We start from the raw sequence: 19,979 nt of genomic DNA on the forward strand, positions 1-19,979 counted from the left end.
AGGGTCAGTGCCATATTATAATGTACAGGGATACTGGATCTATAGAGGTAGATATGTATAGGGGTAAACATACTATATACAGGGTCAGTTCCATATTATAATGTACAGGGATACTGGATCTATATAGGTAGATATGTATAGGGGTAAACATACTATATACAGGGTCAGTACCATGTTATAATGTACAGGGATACTGGATCTATATAGGTAGATATGTATAGGGGTAAACATACTATATACAGGGTCAGTACCATATTATAATGTACAGGGATACTGGATCTATAGAGGTAGATATGTATAGGGGTAAACATAATATATACAGGGTCAGTTCCAGTACCATATTATAATGTACAGGGATACTGGATCTATAGAGGTAGATATGTATAGGGGTAAACATACTATATACAGGGTCAGTACCATATTATAATGTACAGGGATACTGGATCTATATAGGTAGATATGTATAGGGGTAAACATACTATATACAGGGTCAGTACCATATTATAATGTACAGGGATACTGGATCTATAGAGGTAGATATGTATAGGGGTAAACATACTATATACAGGGTCAGTACCATATTATAATGTACAGGGATACTGGATCTATAGAGGTAGTTATGTATAGGGGTAAACATACTATATACAGGGTCAGTACCATATTATAATGTACAGGGATACTGGATCTATATAAGTAGATATGTATAGGGGTAAACATACTATATACAGGGTCAGTACCATATTATAATGTACAGGGATACTGGATCTATAGAGGTAGATATGTATAGTGGTAAACATACTCTATACAGGGTCAGTACCATATTATAATGTACAGGGATACTGGATCTATAGAGGTAGATATGTATAGTGGAAGGTGACTAGGCATCAGGATATATGATAAACATAGTAGCAGCAGCTTGTATGGGAGTGGGTGTGCGGGTGTGTAGAGTCAGTATAAATGTATGGGAGTGGGTGTGCGGGTGTGTAGAGTCAGTATAAATGTATGGGAGTGGGTGTGCGGGTGTGTAGAGTCAGTATAAATGTATAAATGTAGAACATCTCGAGTCAAGTCCAAGTCATACATTCTAAGAGCCAGTCAAGTCCAAGTCATGCATTCTAAGAGCCAGTCAAGTCCAAGTCATGCATTCTAAGAGCCAGTCAAGTCCAAGTCATACATTCTAAGAGCCAGTCAAGTCCAAGTCATACATTCTAAGAGCCAGTCAAGTCCAAGTCATGCATTCTAAGAGCCAGTCAAGTCCAAGTCCTACATTCTAAGAGCCAGTCAAGTCCAAGTCATGCATTCTAAGAGCCAGTCAAGTTCAAGTCCTACATTCTAAGAGCCAGTCAAGTCCAAGTCCTACATTCTAAGAGCCAGCCAAGTCCAAGTCATACATTCTAAGAGCCAGTCAAGTCCAAGTCATGCATTCTAAGAGCCAGTCAAGTCCAAGTCATGCATTCTAAGAGCCAGTCAAGTCCAAGTCATGCATTCTAAGAGCCAGTCAAGTCCAAGTCATACATTCTAAGAGCCAGTCAAGTCCAAGTCATACATTCTAAGAGCCAGTCAAGTCCAAGTCATACATTCTAAGAGCAGTCAAGTCCAAGTCCAAGTCATGCATTCTAAGAGCCAGTCAAGTCCAAGTCATACATTCTAAGAGCCAGTCAAGTCCAAGTCATACATTCTAAGAGCCAGTCAAGTCCAAGTCATGCATTCTAAGAGCCAGTCAAGTCCAAGTCCTACATTCTAAGAGCCAGCCAAGTCCAAGTCATACATTCTAAGAGCCAGTCATGTCCAAGTCATGCATTCTAAGAGCCAGTCAAGTCCAAGTCATGCATTCTAAGACCCAGTCAAGTCCAAGTCATACATTCTAAGAGCCAGTCAAGTCCAAGTCATACATTCTAAGAGCCAGTCAAGTCCAAGTCATGCATTCTAAGAGCCAGTCAAGTCCAAGTCATGCATTCTAAAGCCAGTCAAGTTAAGTTGTCACAAGTTTTTTCAAGTCAAGTCTCAAGTCAAGTAAAAAAAAAAAAAACGATACATGCAATGACTTGTTCAACTAAAAATCGGTGTCTGTTTACTGAGGCTACCAGACAGCCCATTTCTTTATTTTGATTGTGTAATAATGAATTTGAACAACATATTCCAAATGCAAGCTTTATAATTAAATGATCAATTTCAAGCAAATTGTACATACCAAAAGACCAGTAGGCCTATGCTGGACCAGTAGGCCTATTGTTGCTTGATGCCCCATTGCTGGTGAGCTTGCAAAGTAAACAGTTAATATTCTTGGTCACCAAACCATTTTTGGAGCTGCATATTTATTAAAGGCAAAGACAGGGTTGGAAAACCCTGGAATAAAATGACAGCACATCTTGCATTGCTAGCTAAGGCTGACATCTTGTGCAGCAAAGAGGAATTGCATATGTTTAATAACCCGTAATCAAACATTCAGAACTATGTTTACTCATTATGATATTTATTTTGATGTAATTGAATCTTTATGAATCTATTCATAATCTCCTGTATAGTCACTTGCAGACAGTGGCTAATTTGCTCTCGGGACTGAAGCCACAATTATGATATTTTCCTAAAATGTCAGATACAATATGTTTGATAAAGTACAGTAGCTAAAATAAATATCAACATACAGCATCTAAAATTATATCCAGTTGCTTTGATATCACCTGTTCAAAGAACCTAATAATTTCCATGTGCACAGCCATACAGCTGCACAGTCCTTGGCCTTTCAGATGCTTGGCTCTCATTGGCTGTCTCGCAGCCCCGGTCAGTATTCCATGCTATCTCATTGGTCATTGGGTTGACGCCCGTTCCAGACATTGGTTCCAGCTTGCCTTGTAGACCTCCGTTCCGCCAGAAAGAATAAGCAATACTTAGCAAGAATTAGGCCGTTACCTCGGCTTTTTCCTAAATAAATGTCCTGCAATGAAGATCGTGAAAAATATGATAAATTCGTAACATGTTATGAGGAAATGTTAGCAGACTTCAAATTTAGTTTAACAATATGGAAAAATCAATAAAGTTAATCGCCTTTATAGCACAAATGATATTATAGCGTTGACATGATTGTTTACAGCAAGTAATTATTACTAGATAGTTATCATGGTAACAACAGTAATACAAATAACAAAACATTATTTATAATGCTACTATTAATAACAATATGAATAATATTATTATAATTATAATAATCAACTTCAGAAAATACTTTTAAATCCTATTGTTAATTAGCGCATTCGTATTGCACGAAGTTCAGTACGTTTTTCACATTGGACATACTGCACCGTAGTACACAATTACCTGTACAGTAAAAAGGAGCAGGACGCCCCTCTGGGTGTGAACTCTGTAGATTTGGAAAATAGAAGTCTGAGTAAAATGGACCCCCCTTTCACTGCAACACAACGTACAGTGCAATAAATGATATGAGAACACACACAAAACAATTGGTGACCATTTAGGCTTCAGGGTGGGACTTTTATTCTGAAGGATTCCAAAAATCCGTGACCCGGACGTACTTAGTTATTCTTTCCTGTTTCACAGCGGCACCTTGCAGTGCGTTGAAGGTGAAGCTCGCCTGTCTCTCCGCTGCAGCCTACCGGTGAGGTACTAAACAAGAACGACTCTCTCCCCTTCTCCTGCTCTGTACCGGGATCCGTTATAATCATGTCTATATTCGCTGAAGTACCTCAAGCCCCTCCAGTGGCCGTTTTTAAACTGACTGCCGATTTCAGAGAGGACACTCACGCGCAGAAGGTGAATTTGGGAGTCGGAGGTAAGAAAGAGAAGCTCCAACAAGCTATGCTCACTTACGTTTAGAATTTGCAATACAGACGGGTAAACTGCTTTGACCACGGGCACTAGTTTGAGTAGCATGACATTAGAATGCTTGCCAACTAACATGGCTTTGACCTTCCTCGTTAGCATGCAGGCTAACAGAGTAGTCGAAGTTTGACAGCAGGCGCAACTAGACTGCCGCATATATCAGCTATAGTTTTCTGCTAATACAGGGGCAACTAGCTAGTATCTATCATGATTTACATGTTATGCTTTGCAGCATGAAAGCATTTATAAAACGCTGCTCATTCTGGAGTTTGACATTTGGTGGACACTGGAAAGCAATGTGACCTCACGATTGATTCTACGAGAACCCGTGCGGTCCATACAGAACAGATCAGGCAGTCAGCAATAGAAGCGTATTATAAACTGTAAACTTTAGTTCGAACTCAGTCATCATATGACTGGTGACGTGGGGTGACACCTTCCAAAAGGTCTGTGGTCATTCCTAAACATTGTAGATGATGAGGTCTGAATACCATTGTAGATGAGGTCTGAAAACCATTGTAGATGAGGTCTGAATACCATTGTAGATGAGGTCTGAATACCATTGTAGATGAGGTCTGAATACCATTGTAGATGAGGTCTGAATACCATTGTAGATGAGGTCTGAATACCACTGCCATATAATTAGGAATTGAATCTCTATGACCAGTGGCCTCTGTAGCTGATGGAAAGAAAATAATTGCTGGATGCATTACAGAACAGCGTGTGTTGGGTTTGGAATCGATCACTCTGCCTTCACTACTAGGTTATATTGTCATCCCTTCCAGTTCATTGATCAGTCTTCCAAGGCTGTAGGGAATACATGACTGTATCTTCTCACTCACCGTTTCAACCTGTTCCCCAAACCACACTCTGTTAAATTCACAAAGACAGACACAGACAGGTGAACAACGGTTCTGACTAGAGGGAGAACAGCAGGGATCATCAACTAGATTCTGCACCGGGACCATTGTTTTTCTTGAGCCGATGGTGGAACATAATTACAAGTCATTTGTAGACGGCAAGAAGCCCAAACAGATATAATATTTGACTAGAACATAATCACGTATTTGCATATGATCACATATCTCACTATTGTGTGTGGGAATACTTTGGAACAGATTTCCAAAATCATTTGGAGCTAGGTCCCCCCCCCCCCCAAAACAAATGACCCAGTTGGGGAACCTAGGAGTACAGCTACGACTGGAAGTGACTTTTTCATAGCAGGTAAGGAGAATTTACTCAGCAGGGTGGGAAAATGTACGTAGCAGGTTAGAAGACTTAGGTTAGGAAAAGGGATGGGGTTAACTCAACCTGCTAGGAAAAGGGATGGGGTTAACTTAACCTGCTAAGAAAAGGGATGGGGTTAACTCAACCTGCTAGGAAAAGGGATGGGGTTAACTTAACCTGCTAGGAAAAGGGATATGGTTAACTCAACCTGCTAGGAAAAGGGATGGGGTTAACTTAACCTGCTAGGAAAAGGGATGGGGTTAACTCAACCTGCTAGGAAAAGGAATGGGGTTAACTCAACCTGCTAGGAAAAGGGATGGGGTTAACTCAACCTGCTAGGAAAAGGGATGGGGTTAACTCAACCTGCTAGGAAAAGGGATGGGGTTAACTCAACCTGTTAGGAAAAGGGATGGGGTTAACTCAACCTGTTAGGAAAAGGGATGGGGTTAACTCAACCTGTTAGGAAAAGGGATGGGGTTAACTCAACCTGCTAGGAAAAGGGATGGGGTTAACTCAACCTGCTAGGAAAAGGGATGGGGTTAACTCAACCTGCTAGGAAAAGGGATGGGTTAACTCAACCTGCTAGGAAAAGGGATGGGTTAACTCAACCTGTTAGGAAAAGGGATGGGGTTAACTCAACCTGTTAGGAAAAGGGATGGGGTTAACTCAACCTGTTAGGAAAAGGGATGGGGTTAACTCAACCTGCTAGGAAAAGGGATGGGGTTAACTTAACCTGCTAAGAAAAGGGATGGGGTTAACTTAACCTGCTAAGAAAAGGGATGGGGTTAACTCAACCTGCTAGGAAAAGGGATGTGGTTAACTCAACCTGCTAGGAAAAGGGATGGGGTTAACTCAACCTGCTAGGAAAAGTCACTTCTGGTCGTACTCCCTCGGTAGTAGCTACAGAACCTAGAGCCAAGGGCCTCATAACACAACACCACACAGGACTCCTGGGAAAATATCGACTGGTTGTTGTTGGCAGTGAGAGACATATGCTAGTAGAAACAAGGTGTGTTGAGGAACTATTATAATAAAACTAGTTGGGCTTGTCTGGTGACCTTGATGAATCAGTATTTGGTATGTTAATGAACTGCAGGAAGGGGAAAAAACAACAATGAAAGTAGGTTCTAACCAGCTAGCCTACATGTCTGTAGATTCCCCTTAGTCTAGACCAGGGCCTGGTGTAGGCCAGCCAGCTAGGCTAGCTATTTGTTGTGAACTTTGGTAACTGAATATCAACGGCTGTAATTTGATCCTCAATGGTAGAGCGCACTGGCCTGGACTGGCAAGGAGAGAAATTGGAAGGCTTTCCTTAGAGAGGGAAATGAAGCTCCTCGGAAGTCACATGCACAGGATTGTGCACACGCACACACACACACTTATTGTTCAGGCCAGGGTGACCTCCAGCAGAGCAGGGTGTGACAGCAGACTGCATGAAGTGAACATACTGCTGCACTATGGCTGCAGCCTGCTACTGGTCATTATGAAAGGTTGTTTTGGTGTCAACCATCAACATTTTTAAGTAGGCCTATTATAACTAGGCTATTGTACACTCTGTAATACTTGTTTTTGTCTCTCCAGCCTACAGTAAATGACTGCCTGGTGCCTGCTATTTGTCCTGCCTACGCAGGCTGACAGACAGACAGACAGGCAGGCTGACAGACAGGCAGGCTGACAGACAGACAGGCAGGCTGACAGACAGACAGGCAGGCTGACATGCAGGCTGGCAGACAGACAGACAGGCAGGCAGGCAGGCAGGCAGGCAGGCAGGCAGGCAGGCAGGCTGTCAGACATGTACAGTGTGTATTATAAAACATTTTATTTAACTAGGCAAGTCAGTTAAGAACAAATTCTTAATTACAGTGACAACCTACCCCAGCCAAACCCTAACCCGGATGATGCTGGGCCAGTTGTGTGCCGTTCTATGGTACTCCCAATCCCGGCCGGTTGTGATACAGTCTGGAAGCGAACCAGGGTCTGTAGTGACTCCTCTCGCACTGAGATGCAGTGCCTTAGACCGCTGCGCCACTCTGGAGCCCTGTATACAGATGACTGTCTACCATGGGTCATGCCTAGATAGACAGTTAGATACAGTATATAATGTCTCTCTCTCTCTCAGCCTACCGTACAGATGACTGTCTACCATGGGTCCTGCCTAGATAGACAGTTAGATACAGTATATAATGTCTCCTCTCTCTCTCTCTCTCTCAGCCTACCGTACAGATGACTGTCTACCATGGGTCCTGCCTAGATAGACAGTTAGATACAGTATATAATGTCTCCTCTCTCTCTCTCTCAGCCTACCGTACAGATGACTGTCTACCATGGGTCATGCCTAGATAGACAGTTAGATACAGTATATAATGTCTCTCTCTCTCTCTCTCTCTCTCTCAGCCTACCGTACAGATGACTGTCTACCATGGGTCCTGCCCGTAGTGAAGAAGGTAGAGAAGATGATAGTGGAGGACAGCAGTCTGAACCACGAGTATCTTCCCATCCTGGGTCTCCCTGAGCTCCGCTCTGCTGCCTCCAAGGTGGCCCTGGGCGACGACAGCCCCGCCATCAAGGACGGGAGGGTAGGTAGGAGGGAGGGACACGTCTATATACATAGACACATACCAGAGTTGGGAAGAATTGAATTGAGAATGCCTCATAAATTCCCATAAAATGATTGAATTGAAGTCGTAAAGAGAATACAGAATTACAATTTTATTTAAAGGAAATAGAATTGAGTGAAATTCTATTCATTTCAAATGGCTATTCTATATTAGGTGTAGTCTATACAAGTACACATCTTGTGCATAAAACATCAAACATGTGGTTATATACATGCATATAAAACAATCCATTTTCAGGACAACATCTTGAAATGTATCATCAAAGAAAACGAAACCTGTATGTGAATATTCAAAGTTGTTATATTTTATTAAACACTTACATTTTGTTAAATATGGGGGAAATACTACATTTCCCAGCATTAGTTCAACCCTCAAGTTGACCCTGAGGCCTTCAAGAAGAAGCCAAACAAATGAAATGGTTGGTGGAAATGTAATGGGCTGTTCTAAGCACTGAGGTTAAAGAGTTGATGAACATTGTTTCCAGGGAAAAGTGATATATTATTTGGTATCTGGAAGTGTGACCTGTCAGATTCAATATAACTCATGTTCCATGACTCAGTAGAATTTCTCTGAATTGCGCTGAATTAAATTCTACTTCCTGTAACCCAAATTCTACATCGTGGGGTGGATGTCAACACACACACACACACACACACACACACACATCCTGGGGGATGAGTAGTAGGGAACAGTAGGACTGGGAAACACACAGTCCTTTGCCTTGCCCAAATGTTGACGTTTTCTCTCTCTTTCCAGGTGGGAGCGGTCCAGGCATTGGGAGGTACCGGTGCGTTGAGGATCGGGGCGGAGTTTCTGAGGCGCTGGTACAACGGCACCAACAACACGGCCACGCCTGTCTACGTCTCCGCGCCAACCTGGGGTCAGTGGGCAGAGCTACAACCAACTCATTTACATGGAATTGATTTAGCCAGGATTTTCCAGGGAGTCCTGGGTTCCATAGAACCAATAAGGACTGTTTAGATAACAAGATGACCAATAAGGACTGTTTAGATAACAAGATGACCAATAAGGACTGTTTAGATAACAAGATGACCAATAAGGACTGTTTAGATAACAAGATGACCAATAAGGACTGTTTAGATAACAAGATGACCAATAAGGACTGTTTAGATAACTGAGACACAGCAGCAGATGCACAATAAACACATTCTACTTCTATTGAGTCATCATCCCCCTAAGAGCACAACATACTGAACAAATACCCTCTTCTCCACTGCCTCCTCCTCCTCGCCATCTTTCTCCTTCTTCTCTCCCCCTATAGAGAACCACAATGCAGTGTTTTCTGATGCTGGGTTTAAAGATATCCGCCCCTACCACTACTGGGATGGAGCAAAGAAAGGCCTAGACGTGACTGGTATAATGGATGACCTGGAGGTGAGAGAGGGATGGAGGGGGATGGAGAGAGAGGGAGGGAGGGTGAGGGATGGAGAGAGGGGTAGGGATGGAGAGAGGGGTAGAGGGAGGGAGGGTGAGGGATGGAGAGAGGGGTAGGGATGGAGAGAGGGGTAGAGGGAGGGAGGGGTAGGGATGGAGAGAGGGGTAGGGATGGAGAGAGGGGTAGAGGGAGGGAGGGGTAGGGATGGAGAGAGGGGTAGGGATGGAGAGAGGGGTAGAGGGAGGGAGGGGTAGGGATGGATGGAGGGGTAGGGATGGAGGGGTAAGGAGGGAGGGAGGGAGGGAGGGTGAGGGACTTGAGTTAGAGTGACATCATGCATGATTTAGGCCACAACAAGCTGTGAATGAGCGTCTTGCATTAATATTTCAGTTTGGTTTTCAGTTGTGTATCAAAACAACCAGTAATCTGAACAACAGATAACATACTGTAAACTGTTTTGCCATCAGCCCCGTTCAGGCTAACATTTGACTACTCAAAATCATTTTCATGAGATTACTTGAACGCAGACAATCTTTCAAATGCACATCCCTAATCCTGTTGTTGATAATTGATGTGGGTGTGTGTTATTTTGTCAGAATGCTCCAGAACATTCTATCTTTGTGCTTCATGCCTGTGCCCACAACCCCACGGGGACAGACCCCACGCCTGACGAATGGAAGACGATCGCTGAGGTCATGAAGGTGAGACAGGGGAGACAGCAGGAATGTATTCACTAGGAACCAAACGGAACCAAACGGGTACGGACCTACCTGAATGTGTTCAATAGAAACTCTAGTTTTCATTACAAAAGGTTTTCCATTTGGATGAAGTAGTTTCTGTTCTGCGACTAATGAATACTCCCCAGGGGAACGGACATCTCATCATCCCAACCATTATCCATCTGGCTCCTTTATGTTTTGGGGTAACTTTTTGTTTTTCCCTTCTTCCCTCTCAATGCTCTCTCTTTCCCTTCTCCCCCCTCCTCTCTCTCTTTCCCTTCTCCTCCCTCCTCTCTCTCTTTCCCTTCTCCTCCCTCCTCTCCCTCCTCTTCTCTCTTCCTTCTCCCCCCTCCTCTCTCTCTTTCCCTTCTCCCCCTCCTCTCTCTCTTTCCCTTCTCCTCCCTCCTCTCTCTCTTCCCTCTCCCCCCTCCTCTCTCTCTTTCCCTTCTCCCCCCTCCTCTCTCTCTTTCCCTCTCCCCCTCCTCTCTCTCTTTCCTTCTCCTCCCTCCTCTCTCTCTTTCCCTTCTCCCCCCTCCTCTCTCTCTTTCCCTTCTCCCCCCTCCTCTCTCTCTTTCCCTTCTCCTCCCTCCTCTCCTCTCTTTCCCTTCTCCCCCCTCCTCTCTCTCTTTCCCTTCTCCCCCCCTCCTCTCTCTCTTTCCCTTCTCCCCCCTCCTCTCTCTCTTTCCCTTCTCCTCCCTCCTCTCTCTCTTTCCCTTCTCCTCCCTCCTCTCTCTCTTTCCCTTCTCCTCCTCCCTCCTCTCTCTTTCCCTTCTCCTCCCTCCTCTCTCTCTTTCCCTTCTCCTCCCTCCTCTCTCTTTCCCTCTCTTCCCTCTCCTCCCCTCTCTCTCTTTCCCTTCTCCTCCCTCCTCTCTCTTCCTCTCCTCCCTCCTCTCTCTCTTCCTCTCCTCCCTCCTCTCTCTCTTTCCCTTCTCCTCCTCCTCTCTCTCTTTCCCTTCTTCCTCCCTCCTCTCTCTCTTTCCTTCTCCTCCCTCCTCTCTCTGTGTCCCTTCTCCTCTCTCTCTTTCCCTTCTCCCTCCTCTCTCTCTTTCCCTTCTCCTCCCTCCTCTCTCTGTGTCCCTTCTCCTCCCTCCTCTCTCTCTTTCCCTTCTCCTCCCTCCCTCTCTCTCTTCCCTTCTCCTCCCTCCTCTCTCTGTGTCCCTTCTCCTCCTCCTCTCTCTCTTTCCCTTCTCCTCCCTCCTCTCTCTGTGTCCCTTCTCCTCCTCCTCTCTCTCTTTCCCTTCTCCTCCCTCCTCTCTCTCTTTCCCTTCTCCTCCCTCCTCTCTCTGTGTCCCTTCTCCTCCCTCCTCTCTCTCTTTCCCTTCTCCTCCCTCCTCTCTCTGTGTCCCTTCTCCTCCCTCCTCTCTCTCTTTCCCTTCTCCTCCCTCCTCTCTCTGTGTCCCTTCTCCTCCCTCCTCTCTCTCTTTCCCTTCTCCTCCCTCCTCTCTCTCTTTCCCTTCTCCCCCTCCTCTCTCTCTTTCCCTTCTCCTCCCTCCTCTCTCTCTTTCCCTTCTCCTCCCTCCTCTCTCTGTGTCCCTTCTCCTCCCTCCTCTCTCTCTTTCCCTTCTCCTCCCTCCTCTCTCTCTTTCCCTTCTCCTCCCTCCTCTCTCTCTTTCCCTTCTCCCCCCTCCTCTCTCTCTTTCCCTTCTCCTCCCTCCTCTCTCTCTTTCCCTTCTCCCCCCTCCTCTCTCTCTTTCCCTTCTCCCCCCTCCTCTCTCTCTTTCCCTTCTCCCCCCTCCTCTCTCTCTTTCCCTTCTCCTCCCTCCTCTCTCTCTTTCCCTTCTCCCCCCTCCTCTCTCTCTTTCCCTTCTCCTCCCTCCTCTCTCTGTGTCCCTTCTCCTCCCTCCTCTCTCTCTTCCCTTCCCTCTCCTCCCTCCTCTCTCTCTTTCCCTTCTCCTCCCTCCTCTCTCTCTTTCCCTTCTCCTCCCTCCTCTCTCTGTGTCCCTTCCTCCCCCCTCCTCTCTCTCTTTCCCTTCTCCCCCCTCCTCTCTCTCTTTCCCTTCTCCTCCCTCCTCTCTCTGTGTCCCTTCTCCTCCCTCCTCTCTCTCTTTCCCTTCTCCTCCCTCCTCTCTCTCTTTCCTTCTCCCCCCTCCTCTCTCTCTTTCCCTTCTCCTCCCTCCTCTCTCTGTGTCCCTTCTCCCCCCCTCCTCTCTCTCTTCCCTTCTCCTCCCTCCTCTCTCTGTGTCCCTTCTCCTCCCTCCTCTCTCTCTTTCCCTTCTCCTCCCTCCTCTCTCTTTCCCTTCTCCTCCCTCCTCTCTCTTCCCTTCTCCTCCTCTCTCTTTCCCTTCTCCCTCCTCTCTCTGTGTCCCTTCTCCTCCCTCCTCTCTCTGTGTCCCTTCTCCTCCCTCCTCTCTCTGTGTCCCTTCTCCTCCCTCCTCTCTCTGTGTCCCTTCTCCTCCCTCCTCTCTCTGTGTCCCTTCTCCCTCCTCTCTCTGTGTCCCTTCTCCTCCCTCCTCTCTCTGTGTCCCTTCTCCTCCCTCCTCTCTCTGTGTCCCTTCTCCTCCCTCCTCTCTCTGTGTCCCTTCTCCTCCCTCCTCTCTCTGTGTCCCTTCTCCTCCCTCCTCTCTCTGTGTCCCTTCTCCTCCCTCCTCTCTCTGTGTCCCTTCTCCTCCCTCCTCTCTCTGTGTCCCTTCTCCTCCCTCCTCTCTCTGTGTCCCTTCTCCTCCCTCCTCTCTCTCTTTCCCTTCTCCTCCCTCCTCTCTCTGTGTCCCTTCTCCCCCCTCCTTTCTCTCTGTGTCCCTTCTCCCCCCTCCTCTCTCTGTGTCCCTTCTCCCCCCTCCTCTCTCTGTGTCCCTTCTCCTCCCTCCTCTCTCTGTGTCCCTTCTCCTCCCTCCTCTCTCTGTGTCCCTTCTCCTCCCTCCTCTCTCTGTGTCCCTTCTCCTCCCTCCTCTCTCTGTGTCCCTTCTCCCCCCTCCTCTCTCTGTGTCCCTTCTCCCCCCTCCTCTCTCTGTGTCCCTTCTCCCCCCTCCTCTCTCTGTGTCCCTTCTCCTCCCCTCCTCTCTCTGTGTCCCTTCTCCTCCCTCCTCTCTCTGTGTCCCTTCTCCTCCCTCCTCTCTCTGTGTCCCTTCTCCTCCCTCCTCTCTCTGTGTCCCTTCTCCTCCCTCCTCTCTCTGTGTCCCTTCTCCTCCCTCCAGAGGAGAAAGCTGTTTGTGTTCTTTGACTCAGCCTACCAGGGTTTTGCATCAGGCAGTCTGGATAAAGATGCCTGGGCCATCCGCTACTTTGTCTCTGAAGGATTTGAGCTGCTCTGTGCCCAGTCCTTCTCCAAGAACTTTGGCCTCTACAGTGAGTCTATAGACAGACACGTACATCCTGGTCCTCTGTGTCTCCGGTGGTAGAGCATGGTGCTTGTAACGCCAGGATAGTGGGTTCAATTCCCGGGACCACCCATACGTAAAATGGCTAAAAATGTCTGTTAAATGGCATATACTATACATAGACATGGACACAAACATGTAACACACACACACACACAGAGTCTGCTGCTGTGGTCCAATGGCCACATTTCAGAGTTTTTGCTTACATTTTTCATCTCAAACTCTCAGCCACTCAGACACCCTCTCTGTGACGCTAATCGTCCATTTTGTTCCTTCCCCCTCCAGATGAGCGTGTTGGTAACTTGACGGTAGTGGCCCAGGATAAAGACAACCTGACCCGTGTTCTGTCCCAGATGGAGAAGATCGTCAGGACCACCTGGTCCAACCCTCCCTCCCAGGGGGCGCGCATCGTAGCCATCACACTCAACAACCCCGATCTGTTCATAGAATGGTACAGTCAAAAATATAACCCTTTATACTCAACAACCCCGATCTGTTCATAGAATGGTACGGTCAGAAATATAACCCTTTATACTCAACAACCCCGATCTGTTCATAGAATGGTACGGTCAGAAATATAACCCTTTATACTCAACAACCCCGATCTGTTCATAGAATGGTACGGTCAAAAATATAACCCTTTATACTCAACAACCCCGATCTGTTCATAGAATGGTACGGTCAGAAATATAACCCTTTATACTCAACAACCCCGATCTGTTCATAGAATGGTACGGTCAAAAATATAACCCTTTATACTCAACAACCCCGATCTGTTCATAGAATGGTACAGTCCAACAACACAGCCTGCTAAGTTAACCCTGAGGAGTTCACTGAATGGTACAGTCCAAGTTTTGACAACTGCTCCGTTGTTGTACATTAATAACTGTGCTTCCTTATTGGGGATTGTTGTACATTAATAACTGTGCTTCCTTATTGGGGATTGTTGTACATTAATAACTGTGCTTCCTTATTGGGGATTGTTGTACATTAATAACTGTGCTTCCTTATTGGGGATTGTTGTACATTAATAACTGTGCTTCCTTATTGGGGATTGTTGTACATTAATAACTGTGCTTCCTTATTGGGGATTGTTGTACATTAATAACTGTGCTTCCTTATTGGGGATTGTTGTACATTAATAACTGTGCTTCCTTATTGGGGATTGTTGTACATTAATAACTGTGCTTCCTTATTGGGGATTGTTGTACATTAATAACTGTGCTTCCTTATTGGGGATTGTTGTACATTAATAACTGTGCTTCCTTATTGGGGATTGTTGTAAGCCACGTTCTGTTGGTGGCAGATTTGTTTTAAGACTGCCGTTCCCATTCAGATCAGTGATATAGAGTGTTGAAGCTGTTCCACTTCCCGTGGGCTGTAGGAAGGGTAATGTCCTGTTGATGAGACCAGCTGAAGGCTAAACTAACCAACTCTCTCTCTCCCTCTCTCCTGTAGGAAGGGTAATGTCCTGTTGATGAGACCAGCTGAAGGCTAAACTAACCAACTCTCTCTCCCTCTCTCCTGTAGGAAGGGTAATGTCCTGTTGATGAGAGACCAGCTGAAGGCTAAACTAACCAACTCTCTCTCTCCCTCTCTCCTGTAGGAAGGGTAATGTCCTGTTGAGACCAGCTGAAGGCTAAACTAACCAACTCTCTCTCCCTCTCTCCTGTAGGAAGGGTAATGTAAAGACCATGGCTGATCGTGTATTGTTGATGAGAGACCAGCTGAAGGCTAAGCTCATTGCTCTGGGGACGCCTGGCACCTGGGACCACATCACCCAGCAGATCGGCATGTTCAGCTTCACCGGACTCAACCGTAAGAGTTTCCCCAACACACAGACATGTACGCAGGCACATCCAAGCACACCGGTCATCTGTGCACGTGGAATTACACTTTTGACCGGGTGGTTTTTTGCTAAATATGAAATGATGTCCTGGGCATTATGAGACTGGCGCTTGTTCCAGACTGCGTTTTTAATGGAAGTTTCCCAGTAAGTTACAGAGCTCAACTACACACACAGATCCTCACACACGGATACAATTCTACAACTTAGATATTTTTCCTCTCTCTCTCCCTCCCTCCCTACAGTCTACAGCTAAGCAGATTGATTACATGATCAACACACAGACTGTCATTTTAATAACATCCTCCCTCTCTTCCTCCCTCTCTTCCTCCCTCTCTTCCTCCCTCTCTTTCCTCCCTCTCTTTCTCCCTCTCTTTCTCCCTCTCTTTCCTCCCTCTCTTTCCTCCCTCTCTTCCTCCCTCTCTTTCCTCCCTCTCTTTCCTCCCTCTCTTTCCTCCCTCTCTTTCCTCCCTCTCTTCCTCCCTCTCTTTCCTCCCTCTCTTCCTCCCTCTCTTTCCTCCCTCTCTTTCTCCCTCTCTTTCTCCCTCTCTTTCCTCCCTCTCTTTCCTCCCTCTCTTCCTCCCTCTCTTTCCTCCCTCTCTTTCCTCCCTCTCTTCCTCCCTCTCTTTCCTCCCTCTCTTCCTCCCTCTCTTCCTCCCTCTCTTCCTCCTCCCTCTCTTTCCTCCCTCTCTTCCTCCCCCTCTTCCTCCCTACAGCTAAGCAGGTGCAGTACATGATTAAGGAGAAGCATGTCTACCTGATGGCCAGCGGTCGTATCAACATGTGTGGTCTCACCTCCAAGAACATCGACTATGTCGCAGAGTCCATCCACGAGACAGTGTCCAAGGTCCAGTAAGGCCCCGCCCTCCACATCCAGCTACTTCCTGCTTCCTGTCCACCACAGGAAGTACTGTTAACTGTCACGTGTGGTCTCGTCAAGCACTCCCTTCTGTGACAACACATCCTTTCTCTATAAGCAGCGCTCTAACCATCTATTGGTTGTAAAATGGAGAAGAGCGATGATATGACACGTGTTCACAACAATCAATGTTAATGATCAACAGTATAACTGGTGTCTGTCCATCTTCTCTCCTCCTCAGATTACTGAGCCATCTTTAAACAATCTGAACGCAGACCTCTAGTCCAAGTATATCACTCTCCTGGCCATCGTTATGTTGCCTTTTATTTATTTTATTGTGCCATTTCCAGGTTTTGAAAATGTATAAAAGATGACTGTGTGCACTTTGGTTTTTAAAAAATGTTTCAGAGCACTTGAAAGTGAAGCAATGCCAGAAGTTGAGTGAAAAGTTTGTGTAAAATGAATTGTGTGATTCTGTGTTCTACATACGAGCCCCCAGACCGATCTACAGACAACCACAATGCTTCTGAACGGGTTTTATATGCAACTGGTTCCTTTTCTAAACATTTCAGCAGCTATATGCAGATATGTCCTATAGGAAAAGCACATGCCACTACTGTGGTAATAGTTGAACCACTTAAACGTCTGTGGCTTAGTTTCCGTGTCAGGCATGTACTTGGTGTGATAAAACACTCCTGTTCATGATAACGCTGCTTATGAAGGATTGTTAATCTCCGCCTTTAACGGTTATGTATTTGTCGTGATGTTTTGTTGACTGTACACCTACGGTTGGTCTTCCAACACACAGCCGCACGCCATTTGATTGTCATGGTTATATTGACATCCTGTATGTACATTCATACAGCTAATAATAAATGATGAATCGTGTACTAAACTGAATGTAACTTCTCCTTTTTTCTCTACCTGTGTACATGGCTGTTTTAATATAGTTTTAAACTCTGCCGACGAACGGTGAAAAGCACCGGTCGGCTGACTGATCGACCTACTGCCTCTGACCACAGAATATCAGCCTCCATTTTCTGTTTTCATTTCCAAAAAGATTCTCCATGTTGAATTGCCAGCGTTCATCAACATCCAGCAGGTCATGTACTGCGCACAGATGGGTTCTGGGTATTTTATTAGGATTCCAATGACCTGTTGTGAAAGCAGCAGCTCCTCTTCCTGGGGTCCACTGTGGGACACTCAATCCCAGACGCCCCGAATCCCTTCAACTGTTGATAAATTGTTCATGATGATATTTTGTGTCTATGAGAGTTGACTTGGAGTTCCCCAGGAGGCCCTTGGTGTATTTTACTACCGAGTCCCACAGTGGGGATGTTCCTTACGGTGCGATTTGTCCTTAAGACATTAGTAATAACTATGGCCCAGAGTTTTTCCTAACCTGACAAGAAAAAACTCCGGGCCCTGCGTAATAACTGTCAGCAACTGGAATAAACAAAAACAGTATTGTTCAAAGTCTGAACACTAAAAAGTCAGACAGCTGAAACTTGTGAATCTTTTTAATTCTGTAATTTTTTTTAATGCAAAACCTCTCGGATTTCTCCCCTGTTAAAATGCCCAGAGTAGTCATTTGAACATACTGTACCCATAAAGTCATTATAAACTCTAATATCTACAATACATCTCTCATATATGCATTTCTCTTCTATAAAAATATATATCTCTGTATTACTTTCTGTGTAGGTGCCACTCTCTCCCCATACATCAGTGTTCTCCAGTCCTGACGATCTGTCCAATTTATCCATTTCAATTTAGGACCATTTTTGAGACAAAAAGCACTTTAAAAATGCATTGTGTTAAAATACCTCCATATAGACGTTGCTGACAAGCACAGATCTAGAATCAGCTTCCCCTCCCCAAATCCTAACCCTAACCATTGAGGTGAAAAACAAGAAAGCTGACCTTAAATCAGTCTCATCCTACTCCAGTTAAAAACAGGGCCATTGTGTCTGAGAAGAGGATGAGGGTTCTGATTGGCTGTTGCCTCTACTCCCATGCAGCATAGTGAGTCAGCACTTTTCTGTTTTCCAAGGAAGGATGCTCTTCTCTCCTCCTCACTGACCAATGACAGGAGCCACAGAGCATCACTCCCCCTTTACCCTTTCTCTCCATCCTTCACGTTTCCCTTTTCTCCCTCTAGCCCCCCGTCCTCTACGCCTCTCCTCCCTCCTCTCTCTATCCCTCTCCCTCTAGCCCCCGTCCTCTACGCCTCTCCTCCCCTCCCTCCTCTCTCTATCCCTCTCCCTCTAGCCCCCGTCCTCTACGCCTCTCCTCCCCTCCCTCCTCTCTCTATCCCTCTCCCTCTAGCCCCCGTCCTCTACGCCTCCCCTCCCCTCCCTCCCTCCTCTCTCTATCCCTCTCCCTCTAGCCCCCCGTCCTCTACGCCTCTCCTCCCCTCCCTCCTCTCTCTATCCCTCTCCCTCTAGCCCCCGTCCTCTACGCCTCTCCTCCCCTCCCTCCTCTCTCTATCCCTCTCCCTCTAGCCCCCGTCCTCTACGCCTCTCCTCCCCTCCCTCCCTCCTCTCTCTATCCCTCTCCCTCTAGCCCCCCGTCCTCTACGCCTCTCCTCCCCTCCCTCCTCTCTCTATCCCTCTCCCTCTAGCCCCCCGTCCTCTACGCCTCTCCTCCCCTCCCTCCTCTCTCTATCCCTCTCCCTCTAGCCCCCCGTCCTCTACGCCTCTCCTCCCCTCCCTTCTCTCTCTATCCCTCTCCCTCTAGCCCCCCGTCCTCTACGCCTCCCCTCCCTCCCTCCTCTCTCTATCCCTCTCCCTCTAGCCCCCGTCCTCTACGCCTCCCCTCCCTCCCTCCTCTCTCTATCCCTCTCCCTCTAGCCCCCCGTCCTCTACGCCTCTCCTCCCCTCCCTCCCTCCTCTCTCTATCCCTCTCCCTCTAGCCCCCGTCCTCTACGCCTCTCCTCCCCTCCCTCCTCTCTCTATCCCTCTCCCTCTAGCCCCCCGTCCTCTACGCCTCTCCTCCCCTCCCTCCCTCCTCTCTCTATCCCTCTCCCTCTAGCCCCCGTCCTCTACGCCTCTCCTCCCCTCCCTCCCTCCTCTCTCTATCCCTCTCCCTCTAGCCCCCGTCCTCTACGCCTCTCCTCCCCTCCCTCCTCTCTCTATCCCTCTCCCTCTAGCCCCCCGTCCTCTACGCCTCTCCTCCCCTCCCTCCCTCCTCTCTCTATCCCTCTCCCTCTAGCCCCCGTCCTCTACGCCTCTCCTCCCCTCCCTCCCTCCTCTCTCTATCCCTCTCCCTCTAGCCCCCGTCCTCTACGCCTCTCCTCCCCTCCCTCCTCTCTCTATCCCTCTCCCTCTAGCCCCCCGTCCTCTACGCCTCTCCTCCCCTCCCTCCTCTCTCTATCCCTCTCCCTCTAGCCCCCGTCCTCTACGCCTCTCCTCCCCTCCCTCCTCTCTCTATCCCTCTCCCTCTAGCCCCCGTCCTCTACGCCTCTCCTCCCCTCCCTCCTCTCTCTATCCCTCTCCCTCTAGCCCCCGTCCTCTACGCCTCTCCTCCCCTCCCTCCTCTCTCTATCCCTCTCCCTCTAGCCCCCGTCCTCTACGCCTCTCCTCCCCTCCCTCCTCTCTCTATCCCTCTCCCTCTAGCCCCCGTCCTCTACGCCTCTCCTCCCCTCCCTCCTCTCTCTATCCCTCTCCCTCTAGCCCCCCGTCCTCTACGCCTCTCCTCCCCTCCCTCCTCTCTCTATCCCTCTCCCTCTAGCCCCCGTCCTCTACGCCTCTCCTCCCCTCCCTCCTCTCTCTATCCCTCTCCCCTAGCCCCCCGTCCTCTACGCCTCTCCTCCCCTCCCTCCTCTCTCTATCCCTCTCCCTCTAGCCCCCCGTCCTCTACGCCTCTCCTCCCCTCCCTCCTCTCTATCCCTCTCCCTCTAGCCCCCCGTCCTCTACGCCTCTCCTCCCCTCCCTCCTCTCTCTATCCCTCTCCCCCAAACCCTCCGCTCTATTTCTCTCCCCTAGCCCTCCTCTCTCTATCCCTCTCCCCTTTATCCCCCTCCCTACTCTCTCTCCCCCCCCCCATCTTTCTCCCCCCACTGTGGTGCAGTGGCACAAACCTGAATCGGCACAAACCCAGTCAGAGCAGAGACACACCCCGTGGTCTTAATCCAGAGAGAGAGACACATGGGTCTTACGGTG

The 19,979-nt window shown here is 47.7% G+C and overlaps 1 protein-coding gene and 1 long non-coding RNA gene across 2 annotated transcripts in view; one reads left to right on the forward strand and one right to left on the reverse strand.

The window, feature by feature from the left end:
- LOC115147524 (uncharacterized) overlaps positions 1 to 2,443 on the reverse strand; it is a 4,155-nt gene extending 1,712 nt beyond the window's left edge. Inside the window, exon 1 of the long non-coding RNA XR_003866380.1 lies at positions 2,192 to 2,443. This is a non-coding gene — a long non-coding RNA (uncharacterized LOC115147524). The remainder of the gene's footprint in view (positions 1 to 2,191) is intronic.
- A 1,104-nt stretch (positions 2,444 to 3,547) lies between these two features.
- Positions 3,548 to 16,713, forward strand: LOC115147523 (aspartate aminotransferase, cytoplasmic). The gene is made up of 9 exons (XM_029689760.1): positions 3,548 to 3,787; positions 7,459 to 7,640; positions 8,439 to 8,562; positions 8,965 to 9,077; positions 9,675 to 9,779; positions 12,929 to 13,079; positions 13,397 to 13,562; positions 14,787 to 14,929; positions 15,674 to 16,713. Exons 1-9 carry the CDS (start codon positions 3,679 to 3,681, stop codon positions 15,811 to 15,813), a joined length of 1,233 nt encoding a protein of 410 aa, XP_029545620.1. The 5' UTR covers positions 3,548 to 3,678; the 3' UTR covers positions 15,814 to 16,713.
- Positions 16,714 to 19,979: the final 3,266 nt, after the last annotated feature.

Source organism: Salmo trutta, chromosome 14 (genome assembly GCF_901001165.1).
Source record: "Salmo trutta chromosome 14, fSalTru1.1, whole genome shotgun sequence".
NCBI classification, from domain to species: Eukaryota; Metazoa; Chordata; class Actinopteri; order Salmoniformes; family Salmonidae; genus Salmo; species Salmo trutta.